Below are 13,070 nucleotides of genomic sequence, written 5' to 3' on the forward strand. Positions count from 1 at the left end.
TGAACCTTGGATCAGACTCTGTATAAACCCTCTGACCAACAAATAACAAGACATAAAAACCTGGTTGTGGGATCTGCCCCCCAGAGCCCTTCACCTCTGCTTGCTAGCCAGGCTGCTGCTGGTCTGGTTCAGTAACCACTGTGTGTTTTCTTGGTCAGCTCACCCCTTTCTATCCCATGGATTACCGCTTGGAGGATGGGGGTACCTGTGGAGATGGGATCGTGCAGGATGGGGAAGAGTGCGACGACGGCAATGCAGTGGTGACTGACGACTGTATACGTAAGTTACAGTGCAGCAGGAGTGGCTTCTTTCTACCAGGGAAGGTGCATTAGTTGTACCACAGGGTACACTGCTGTCTAAATCACACAAGGAGAGCTGGTGTGGTTTGTGGATCAAGTGCAGGCACAGGGAAAGGGAGGCACAAGGGGCACAGGGTGAAAACTGAGGCCTTCGTGCATGTGGATGGCACACACTAGCACAGGGCAGAGGTGACAACAGCACTTCTCATGAAGTGCTCACTGGCTGAGTCAGAGCCAAACCACTGCATTTTGGGGGCCACATCCAGCAGCTGGTTTACTCACACACCTTTCCTGGGGGCTACCAGCTCTCTGTCTAAAAGCTGTAGCACATCTTTGCAGTGCAGCACAGCCCTTGGGATAGACACTGATGCTGGCTGTTTCTTATGGTAAAATAGATCCTGAGTCCAGAAACACCACTTTGAATTTCGTTATTCACTTAGGGATAACGAATAGGGATAGGTGTCGACCCACTACCTTCACTATTAGATTTATACAACATTTAATTCATGTCTACTGATTTTGGATGGCAAAGAGCATACAAGCATTCAAGCACCTGTGGCAACCTTCACTTCTCCCTCTCAGTTACTTTTATGGCTTGAATCCTTCCCCAGAGCACAGCTCTATACCATCTCCACACAGCAGGTTTGGTACTCTGCTGTTCCTAGCAAAGGGATGCTCCGTCACATTTCAGAAGCGTCACCCAACACTGAAAGATGTAATTCTTCATTTATATATCACTCCATTTTTGAAAATGGTGTCTATGCAGCCATGCCCCATGCAAGTTTCTCCATCCACCTGTCCATCACCACCCTTCCCCTTATAACTTAGGAATCCCAGTCAGCTTCTCAATGACAACAGGAAAGAGATTTCAAAGGCAATTCAGTCTCAACAGGTCTAGGGAGACATAAATAAAAGCTCCTCTAAGCTTGCCTGACTGCAGAGTACTCCAGAGAGACAGCATGATCTCTCCTGTCTCCAGACATGAGAAAATGATTCAATTAGAATTTGCAATCAACCGTGGGGAACAACCATGCAGGAAAATAGTCTTTATTAGTTCTAGTGCCTGCAAAATTATACGCTGTATGTCTGAGGGCACATCGTGTTCTCTGTGCTATGCTCTGGGCAAAGCTTCAGGTCAATGGAGGCCTTGCAATTCATACATTTCTGACACTGATGTGACCCAAGGAGTCAACACTGAGTTACTTGGAAATGAGCACATTGTCATCATTCTTCTCCTGTGACCGAACCAAAAGGAAAAGGCTAGCCAAGTGTTAAATGGATTTTATTGTAAAATAGACTTGTTGGTCTTAGAACCATCAATTTCTGACAAACACATCCTTGGTGCAATTAATTAATCATTTCTATTTGTAAACAACCCACTTTAGCCTCTTACAAACTCCCTATTCCAGAGTGTCTGTTTAATCCTTTGCTTAACACCAGTGGATTATCTGAGAAGATGTCAAAGGGATTTTAACTAAATCAATTTGTTCATGTTAGAAAGTCATTCTCAATATGCTGAAGATACCAAAATCAAAGTCCAATTGCTAAAATGGCAAACAAACCCACAAATTACTGCAGCCTACACGTCAGTCACCATGAAAAATTGTGACAAGTCCCACTCACGCTCAAGTCAGTAGCAGTCAGCAATGGGAAAAACACATTTTTGGCAACCATCATATACCTTTTTTTTATAGACAGGCTGCATAATTCCATTTGTATGTGGCAACTCATAGCAGACAAACATAGATGCTGCACAGAATTAGGTAAAGGTCTAGGCTAGGAATTTCAAATGACTTAAAGATCTAAGAGTATTTTTTTGAGATTGTGACCTCCCCAGGCCATTTATGTTAACTGTATTTTATGTTTCCTTTAACTTGTTTTTATAGTAATTATCTACGGCAGTAATAATTTTTAGAGCAAGTAATTAGAGATTCGGTAGTAATTATTTTTAGTATTTATCCATTCTTTCCCTTGGTCATTGAAATGGGGCTAAAACAAGTACATTCTTTGCAGTGAAGAGTACTGCTCCTCCTAAGACAGCCCTTACAGAATGCCCTCCCCAAAATATCTTGTTTTATACTTAACCCTTAAAAATCTAGTTCCACTTTCTTTACCTGTTTCTTTTACATATGAAGTGCCTGGAAGATATTTGTTTCTTTGTTTTTCACCAGGGTGCCGCCGTGCTTACTGCGGAGATGGCTACAAGCATGAGGGGGTTGAAGACTGCGATGGGACGGATTTTGGATATTTGACATGTAGAACATACCTTCCTGGGTATGTAAGAGGAGGTCTTCACTTTGGTTTGGTGGGCTTTTGGTTGGTTTGTTTGGGGGGTGTGTGTGTATGTGTTTTTCCTTTCTTTTTTCTCTTTGCCAGCTTTAAAACAGAGGAACCTCACTACACTTAAAGCTTGTTCTACTGGGACCACTGCAAGTAACAGGGAAGAAAGAGTCTATCAAATTATTTCTGCATATCATTGACTTTAAGGGGCAGATCTCATTTCTCTGTAAGAAGTACATGCCTCTTACTGCACAAATCAAATGAAGGTCACATAGACCTATGTTTGCCCATTTCTTGCCAATATTTCCTTAAATGTCCAGCCATGACATAAGAAGAGTAGGAAAGGCCATGAGAAGATGATCACACTGAAGGAGAAAATCCACAGCAACCAAAGCACAGGCTCCTGCCGACCTCCTGCTGCCTTTCCCGTTAATGGGTACTCTAGGGGCGTATTCGCTTCTGAATCAAGCAGTCGTCTGTCAGCTTTTCCAAGGCGCAGGAAATTCATTCACCAGCAGATGCAAAGCCTTGCATCTGCTTAGCAACCTCCTTCATTTTAAACATCTGCTTATTGTTGACTTGCTTTCTCTGCCTTAGTTTAGGCAGCTTCCTCTGGTCAGCGTTTTGCCTCCTACAGCAGCACCTCTATTTAGCTGTCAGGTATTGTTACTGGCTAACAGGAAACATTTAATTTGCAAATTAAATTATGCGCAGAGGCCTCATCATTCAGGGAACAATAATGTGCTAATTGACAGGAATAAGAAACCACAGGACGTCTTTGTAAATCGAATGCTGTGCTAATCCCTCCACTGTAATTGTTGGAGCACTCCCGGTGTAAGAGATTACTAAAATCCAGACCAGTAAACCTGACAAACCTGAAGCACTTTACAGAGACCTCATCTTCAGACAGTGTGGAGCTGTTTTCTACTGTAAGAACTATTCCTTTCTAAGAGTCTGAAGTTTGGTGCCAAAGATAGCACCACAAAAGACTGAGGAAAATTTTATAGATTTCACTTTGTGTGTATATTCAAGTTGTGAAGAGCGACTGAGATCTTTTATTTTTGTGTGTAGTCTGCAAATTATCTGCCAAACTAAAGAAAAAGCTGTGAATCATGAGTAAAGTGGGCTGAGTATGTGAGTATGGCACTCCCATGGGAGTTTTACCCCAAAGTAACCTTTCCTCCAAGAATGCTGTTGCAACTGATTTTCCCATTTTTACTCTTTCCAGCCCACAGATCCCTCCTCCTATTTCACACACCTTCTCTTCAGATTTTATGTTGGTCTGAGAATGTGGGTTATCCAAGGACATAGTTCTAAAGCTGCTTAGTCCACAGCTTGATGCTGTGGATGGGCTATTCGTTTAGACATGCCAGCATTAAAAACTCATTTAAATTCTTATTAACAGCTCTGGTGAAGTCTTCAGTAGGTAGAGTCACTGCAGCTCAGTTTAAGTCAGTAGAAAGACAAAATCTCTGTTTTTCCTTATTTTGCAAGGACTCTTCAATTTACTTTTTTAAAAAATTATTTCAAATGTGGGAATGTGTCACTCATTATTTCAAGAACATGAGAAATAAGTTAAAGGACAGACACCGTCACGCCTGCTGAAGCTGTTGGGAGTAACTGGAAGAACACTTAACTCAGACCATCAGATATTTCGTTCCACAGCTCCCATGGGTGAGTGCCAGGGCCTTTTGCATCCACCCCCACGAAATGCTCTAGTCCTGCTGCCAATAGGGATTTTAGTTTTTTTAACTGACATTATGGGGAGTTAAGTCTTCACTCACAGTTTCTCCTGGACTCCTCTTTTGCTGATAAAGGAGAACACACTTGAGTACTGATGAAAATTGCCCTCCAGTTTTGTTTCCCATATGTTGTTGCATGTGTATATTCTGAGGTTCTTCGCTCCTATGGAGAGTTACATCCAGAAAACCTATAAGTGAACTATACCATGCTTTGAAACTGAGATATTCTCTTTTATTCTAGGTCTTATGGAAAATTGCGATGCACTTCCTACTGCTACATTGACTCCACACAGTGTCGATACTTCACATGAGGGGAGTGGAGGCGGGTAGCATCCCACGTGTAGCGGGTGCTAGGTGCTACTCTATCACCTATCCAAGAAGGACTGGGACAAAAAACACCCCACCCACCTCTGTGAGAACAAACAAAGACACGTCATGCTGCTGATGGCCATTTTGAGATTTTTTTTTATAAATTTGTGAGATAGGGAAAAATAGGACCACTGCATCCTGTCTTAATAGAGAAATAGATGTCAAACAGTGTGAGCCAGTGAGACTTTCATGTGGCTGAGGATGGCAACTTGCTCTCAATCATAAAAGCAACATTAAACTACTGGAAGCTGAGTTCCATTAACCAGGAATATTGTGTAACAATTACCTCCACTTAACACTGTTAAACCCAAATATACTCTCTTCAGGGGTTTTGTCTTTAACCCTTCTCTGCATAAACACAAAGTGTATCTTGGATGCGGTGTTTAGAGGGACTTTCCCTTTATTACAATGTGAACTTAGCAAGTGCTGTATCCACAAGAGATTACTTCAGCAACAATAAGGTTACCAATACTCCTTCATTGGTCAAAGGAGTTAAAGTTCTTTCAGAATCAGCAAATCAGCCAAACAAGCTTGTTAACATCACCTTCAGGCCAAGGCGTTGTCTGTGTGTGTCTGTGCACTACAAGCAGTCACAGGAGGCCTGCAAAACACAGTACAAAGGACAAACTGGACAAATAGACTGTGAAATAGCCAAGAAGTTCTCTCCCAGGAGAAAATCAGACAAGGAGGGAAGATAAAGAAGGAATATATTTCCATATTTTTCTCCTCTGTGCTGAGCTGGCTGGGCTCTGCCTGACCCCAAGGGGCTGGGACAGCATCGGTTCCCTGCCTGAAACCATGGCCGTGTACACATTGTCTTCACTCTGGTGTCCACACTGGAAGGTCTTTACATGTGCAACCCCTTGTCCACCTGACCATCATCATTCAATTCCCAGTTACACCCTGTCCTCCCTCCCCCTCTGCCACTTTCTGTTTCTGCTGCCATGTACCCCAGTGTGCACGCTCACTTTTGTGTCGCCGTAAATCAGACCTCGGAGTAGTGTGTTTATGGATGCTCAGTCGTGCTGTGCACTGTACATGTGGGTTTTGTTTTTTTGGGAAGGTTGCTCAACTATATCAGCTCTGATTGGAGTCAGGGTAATTATACACTTATTTATTAGCAAGTAGTGAAGAGCCAATTTCATATGGAAAGCATATTAAATGTTATGTGACAAAGAGTCTACAACAGAAAATGAAACAAAGAATGTGCAGAATTCAGGACTAAAAGCCTTAACACTAGGCTTTGTTTTCATACAAGCCACTCTTTTCTGCTTTGTGGTAAATGTTGTACAGGACTGTGTGAAATGTGTGAGTTATCTTTGCTGGTGACAGCGCTGCAACAGCTGCACTGACACTGGCACTTCTGTAGAGGTTAAATAAAGGTGGACGTTGTGGTGTAATGATAATGCATTAAAGCAATCAAGAAATACATGCAACTTTTACCACCTGCCAGAAGACTTTAACTATGCATGTATAAAGTGATATTGGAAATCAACAGTTAACAACAAAAAAAGAAAGAAAATTCGTGTACTCTTCATGACTATCACTTACCTGGGCTATTTATGTTGCTATGAAGCCAAGCCACCAGCATTTGTAGCCCATTTCAACAGTTTAATTTTTTTTTTTTTTTAACTGAGGTCTTAATAAAAGGTCAAGGAACCACTGGAGCAAGAAAATTGCCACAAACTCTGGAAATCTGGGCACTAGCACAGCTGCCTTTTAATTTCCTGTGCTTGTGCAAGCAGCAGGTTCCAGCAGCATCACACCACGAGGAGCAGGTGTAGGGTTGCTGGGAGGCTCTCGAGGACAGACACGCTCCCAGCAGCATGTCCTGCTGGCCATCCCTCCGGCTGAGCCTGTGGCAGCATCTGCTGGGTGTTACTATCCCTCGGGCTTGGAGACACTTCATCTAACTACTCACCTTCTCCAAGGAATTAATCTCAACCTCCCGAAAGGCTGGAGTCTCCGAGAAACTTGGTAATTCCAGTGGCCTTTCACCTTCAGTTTTCAGTCGAATCATTTTGAATTAAAATCTCCTACCTCTGAAGGACATTGGAATAACAAAGCTACGTGCATGGATCATAGAATATGTAAACAGAAGATGTGATCACCCAGGTAAAACTGCACTGTGCTGCACATGCTCAGAAAGGGGCCTATCAGTCTGGTCAGTCTGAGAACACTTACAAAGCGTGGATTTTAAATGGACAAAGCAATGTAAAATATAAGGAAACAAAACAAAAGTTTCATACTACTGTTACTGTCTTGGTTCCCTCAGCTGATAAAGCATGAAAAAGACACCAGGCAAGGTATAGAATATATATGATTTAAAATGGTGCAAAATAAATCCTTTGCCCTCATTTCTGACATACCTGATTTATCATTAATTGGGTATTCTTCATCTGGGTTGTGCCTGGTCTGCTGCAAATTGTCTTCCCTCCTTCTCTGAGCTTCTTAACACATTGTGCCAAGACTGGTTCAAAAGTTAATTGGAACATTTCAGCTCATTGGACTTTTGTAGCAGCAAATGCTTGTGGGAGAGTTTTCTAATGATTAGTATGCAACTCTAGGCAAGTACAAAGCAGTATGCCATGCACTGTATTAATGTATACAAAAAATCCGGCTTGCACTTAATATACAATTAAATATATGTAATTACCTACTGCCTATACTAGCAGCTCATGTCAATAAATCATGCTACCTTAGTTCCCCTATGTCCTTACTTTCACTTATTTAATTTTGGGTTTAACAACAGGTTTTTTAAATATAAGTACCTAGTTTAAGATGCTGGGGAGGGAAAAAACCCCTCTTTTCCCATGCCTGCTGCCTGTCCCTGCCTGCCATGGGATCTGGTTCTGTGTGGGCAGAATGACGCGCGCACAGCCTGGGCGTGGGGCTGATCCCCAAACTGACCCCTGCAACACACCATGGGCAGAACAGCTCCACTTCCATTGATTCCTGGCTGGAATCTGCAATGTACTTGTTTTTAATAAGGCTTTGGGCTGTGGTTTGGGGGATTACCCCCTCCTGCTACCTGATAATGTATTTACTGGCCACTATGTAATTTTGTATCAGAGGCTGAGCTGATGGCTGCCAACCAGAAAGCAACAGCCTCGGGTGCTGGTGGACAATGGGAATGGTGGTGTTGGCACCTGGGATTTGGACGCTCCCAGAAACTGGCACCCGGGCTTCGAGAAGAGGGCCCTGCCTTGCAGTAGCAACCTGTGAGTCTGTTGTCTCAAGGCTTCCATGTATAACAGGGCATTCCAGAGATGGGCAGTGCTGCTGTCCCCAGGGGAAAAGGAAGTGTATTGACAGACAGAGAATGAGTGAGTCTGTTTTCTGCCTGTCCTTTCTAAAAACTCAGCTTCTGTGACACTCACCTTGCTGGCACCCAAATGCCTACGTCATTTCCCCCTTCCCTTCAAACCATTCAAAATCATAGCTGTAAAGGCTGTCCTTGGCCATAAATCTGGCCATGCACGTCATCTCCTTCTTTCTTTCTTCTTATTTCCTCTAAAGGCACCAAAGTTCATATCCTTTGAAGCCTCCTGAAAACTCTGCAACACCCTTGCTGCTCTGCCGGGTTTCATCAGCTTCTCTTTCAGTCTCTCACGCCATCCCTTTTCTAACATCTTCTGCTTGTGACAGCCCTGCATATGTCACAGCAAAGCACCTTTGGTCATGGTTCTTACCTTCTGAAAATTGTAGGGTGCATCTCCCACTTCAGCCCCACTCACTTGTACAAGAGAGAGGGGATTGGTGGTTATCCTTAAACTGCAAGTGCCCAAGAACGGTCACTGTCCTTGAGCACCAGCTGTTTATGAGGAATAACAGTAATAAGTCCCCAGTTAGCAGCTTTTGGGGACAATTCAATAGACTTGGCAGCCACATACACTCAGGAGATGTATTTTAAAAAGATGACCAAAATAAACCCAAGAGAAGGAAATCAGTGCTGTGCTGTGGTTCTTTGATGATATTTAAGTCTATCACGCACAATGCTGCAAGGAGATCTTTAAAAAGCTGTTGGAAAAATCATGTTTTAATTCACAAAGGCTGAGGCAAAGAGAGCACTTTCTGATAGACTTTCAAGTTCTTTCTCTGACAGCTTTTGCCTAAGGAAATGGATATGTTGAAGCAAGGGTCCCTTCCCTGGAAACCATTCCCTTGCAAGGAAAGCACAGAATCACGGGCTATTGAACTCTGCTACAGGCAACATTAAGGTACTGGCAACAGCACAGACAACTGGTGAATGTAAAATTTGGATCAGGAATTTGGATCAGAGTAACTGATGCTTATTAATCTGGTAAGAGACTATATAACTTGTAGACCATTAGAGCACTGCCAGACTTTAACCAAAGAGAAAAAAGGAACAAAGCCTGAGTAAATGAGCCATTTGTGTCTTTAATGAACATAGTCAGTGAAAAACCCCCACAATATTAATGTGTCCAGTTACATGCCCGGAAATGTACCCTATGCAGAAAGCTGGTGTCAGTCCAGGGTTGAAAAGGCCAGAGCAAAGCCCGGGCACATGCTTTCATTGCATCAGTAATTACTGGGGCATTTAGGACCATGGCCCTGAACCATCCCAGCCAGGGAAGGCTGCATTTGAAAGGGTAGCCAGGCCAAATTACATTAGAGGAGTGTACTCCTCATGGAAATTACATTAGTGGCTACTTCCCTCCCTCTGTCCCCCACAAAATCCTGGCACTTAAAAGGCACTGAGTTATAGCCCTGGCCTTTTGTATCTTTTAATTCACTCTGACAGTTTCCCCGAGCATCTGAGGGAGGGTCCAGTTTGGATGCATAATCTTCTCCAGTGAGAGAGAAGAGGGTTTAAACACATGTATTTTGCTGCAGCCTTCCCACACACTACTGAGCAAGTAGCCCTCCTGCATGGAGTTCTGCTCAGGATTTTTTTGGAAAGGAGGGGGAAGGAGAATGATGGAGCTGAGCCCATCAAAGCCACTGATAGCAAAGCCAAGGGATTGCTGGGAGCAGGAGCCACTCTGGCCAGTGTGGCTGGGGGGGGGGGGGGGCGCGCTGGGGTGGGATGGGGCCTCATGTCCATGTGGGGCATCACATGTGTATTGGAGAATCTCCTGTTCTTTGGGAAAAGCTGTGTGCAGTGCTGTCCCCAGGGTTAATGCTTCTGGTGGTATCTCCTGCAGGACACAGGAAAGGACAAAGCACTCCCTGAGCTGTTTTGCAGGTGCAGCTGGGAGCCTGCCTGTATGTGATAACACAAACACAGAGCTTTGACAGAGCAGGAATCTGAGTTAATGGCACAATAAATCAGCCAGGAGGAAGAGAAGGTAACATTAACCTACTCACACAGCAGCATGCTTAGTACATTTAGAAACTTGGCAACTGATGACCCTCTCTTAGCTGCTCTAAAGTGTCACCATTTAATAAGTGAACAAACTGACATCAGCATTAAATTCAAGCCCATGGCAAGATGTCTTTGACCCTTGTGCCAGGTGTGGAGGAAGCTTTCAGTATTCATCTTGAAGAGGAGTCAGAGCCCTGTCAGGGTCCGTAGCATCCTCTGTAGGGCAAACAGGGGGGTGGGTGTTGATCGTTATTCACTGTCACTCTCCTGGGAGGAAGAGACACACAGTGGAATTCCCACTGAACCACTACTGAGTGCTGACTTACAACATGGAAATGCAGGCATGTAGCACTTATTTTCCTTTGCCTTCCTAACCAGAACATCCCCAATTTGGTGGAGCAAGCAGAGAACTGCTCCAGAACCCCACCTGTTCCCCAAACCCTTCATGGGATCCCAGAAATTCTTCAGTGACTAATCTTGTTTGGAAGAGAAGAGGTACCATTGCTCCCTGCCCTCCTCATTTTCAATTAGCCATGTATCCCTGTGAAACTCATCATGCATGAGTTGGGAGAGGCTGTGCTGAGCCAGTCAGACATTTGGGACAGGTTATGTTTGGTGCTTCCCATGCCTTCCTCTCGGAGGTTATTTGATGGACAAACGGAAATACAGAGGAGCCTGGCAACCCTGATGCTTCACAGGAAAGTAATTTCTTTTACACATTTCCACTGGGTTTGACATTTTACCTACCTGGCACTACTGCTCTGAGGACAGCATGTGCCAAGAAAGAGAACACTGAGGACCGCTCAGGTTTTGAGTTGTTACCAGATTTAAAGGGGAGGATGAGTGATTAGAGGTGATAAACAGAACAGTTCAGGCAATTGAAGTGTCCAGAAGTGACTGGTTGAAATGTGTGTATTATGGGCCAAGATCCACAGGGAGACTGGTTGTGAAATACAATAAAATGCTGAGTTTAAAGTGTGATGCCACCGTACATTCAGATAAACCATCATAATACACGAGGTGGCTGTAGTGACAAGTTACTCTTTTGCTCTCATTTGAGCAGAGATTGGTTGTCAAACCCAGCAGCAGCCCCAAAGCAGAAGCGTGGGACCAGTGGGGAAAAGCTGGTAATCTCGCTGGTCTTGGTGGGCACAGTGAAGGGCAGAGAGGCTTGCACTGTGCCAGGACTTTTTGAGCAAGACAATGTCTGGTGTGAAAGGCTGCGGGATTACAGCTTCTAAATAAAGCTCCAAGAGCTGTACCTGCTGCTGCCTGGGGTCAGCAAGCTCTGCCTTATGCTGCCTGAGACCGAGCTCTTACGCTAACTTAAAGATGTCAAATATTTGTCCTCTGCTCCATACTATCGGATTATTTGATAAACAGTTATGTCCTGTAGGTTTATCAGGGAGTAACCACGTGGCAGGGAGGATTAAACTGCCGCGATTGGCCTATGGAACAAACAGCTTGGCATCAGAGAGTTTGCACTGGGTATTGGCAAGCAAGAACCGAGCCCTAAGGACATGCAAATAATGTGTTTATTCCTCTCGCATTCAGCAGTCAAGTATCTGTCAGGCCATTTGCAAGGGAAACCCCCTGCTCTCCCTGTACTGCCCTTGTATTTTTGCAGCCCTGAGGATGGTGGGACTCCAGCTGCAAGGTAAAGAGAGCTAAAGCTTCCTGCCAAAGCCCCCCAAAAGGCCGTGAGGGGGTTTCTGCAGCACTGTGGGGGTGATGCCGGCTGGCTCCAGTCTCTCTCTTTGCTTGCAGCACCCATATCCACGTTTCCCGGCAGGGTGGCCTGCTTGGTGAGCACATCTGTATGTGAAGACTGAGGACTTCTTAATTTCTGCTGTCACCACGGCAGATGAATTGCATCGGGATCTGGGAGTGGAAGGAGTTCCCCCTGCACCCTCAGCACCTGTGGCTCAATGAAGGTTGTCACTGAGGCTGAAGGACACACGCCATCAGCTGTGATTTACCAATGTGGTTATATATGTCTTATGTTTATTTACTGATATAAGCCAAGACAGCTTTCCAGACCCTCCCTTGGTTTCACCAAACTTTGAAGCCCGTAAGAAAAGTTCCTTAAGGCAAGACTCCCTCAGCAGATTATTTTTTTGTCTCTTTCTGTTTTAATAAAAAGGTGATAACAAATAGCTATTTTTGAAAAGCTCTATTTGTGTAGGAATATCCTGCTTTTATGTGTTCTTAGGCATTTCCATCAATAGAGCAGAGAGCTGAGCTCCAATTGAGATGGTCAGTAGGCAAAAAAAAATACCAGTGTGGACAGACAAAACCTCACCCTGGATGGATAAGAGCTACATTCTCACAGGCTGTGAACATTGCCTGATGATACAGGGTTTAAGAAAATCTAAATTAATATTTAATTACTTTATCCAAAGCGGAAGAGCTTGGACAGGAGGGAGTCCTATTTCAGAAGGAGTGCGGTCTGGATACATGAACTCTCCACACAAGACTGATACAAGTAAACAAAGCTATATGAGGAAACTTCTGGGCTGGGTGACAAGAAGCTGGCTGTCCCAGTGCTTTGAAATAGCCCAGGGTTTTCCCCAGATTCTGCCCAGCGGCTGGTTTGAGCCCCAGGGGAGAGCAGCCTGCTCAAGGTGACTGATGAAGTGTGAGGCGGGGATAAGTAACAGTGACTATTTATACACAGAGTGCACTGTAGATTGAAGGTGAGAGAATATAGATCCTTAAAAGACTCATGGGGAAGAAAACGGAATTTAGCAAGCTGGACAGAAGAAAATAAATTGTGAAATGTCCTGGCACGATCCACTGAGTGACTGGGACATTCAGTACATCCTGACAAGGGGAGAAGCACGTGCCAGAAGGTTCCTGTGCCTGGCTGGCACATCTGCTGAGGCAGAACTGTCAGTGCCTCACACCATGGCCAGGGGCACAGAACTAAGCTGTATGTGGGAGAGCAGGCCCCTTGCTCTTGATGAGGAGGTTTTTGGCAAGAAAGCCTCTCCCAGCTGCCTGAGGGCTCGGAGGGGCGCAGGTTTCACAGACAGCTGCAGCACCCTGCTG

The 13,070-nt window shown here is 44.5% G+C and overlaps 1 protein-coding gene across 2 annotated transcripts in view; it reads left to right on the top strand.

The window, feature by feature from the left end:
- COLQ (collagen like tail subunit of asymmetric acetylcholinesterase) overlaps positions 1-7,401 on the top strand; it is a 41,598-nt gene extending 34,197 nt beyond the window's left edge. For both annotated transcript variants that reach the window (XM_017732161.1, XM_017732162.1), the window contains 3 exons: positions 159-279; positions 2,471-2,573; positions 4,563-7,401. In XM_017732161.1, coding sequence (XP_017587650.1) covers positions 159-279; positions 2,471-2,573; positions 4,563-4,632 — 294 coding nt within the window. In that variant the 3' untranslated portion in view covers positions 4,633-7,401. The remainder of the gene's footprint in view (positions 1-158; positions 280-2,470; positions 2,574-4,562) is intronic.
- The last annotated feature ends 5,669 nt before the right edge of the window (positions 7,402-13,070 follow it).

Source organism: Corvus brachyrhynchos, unplaced genomic scaffold (genome assembly GCF_000691975.1).
Source record: "Corvus brachyrhynchos isolate BGI_N302 unplaced genomic scaffold, ASM69197v1 scaffold53, whole genome shotgun sequence".
Classification (NCBI taxonomy): domain Eukaryota; kingdom Metazoa; phylum Chordata; class Aves; order Passeriformes; family Corvidae; genus Corvus; species Corvus brachyrhynchos.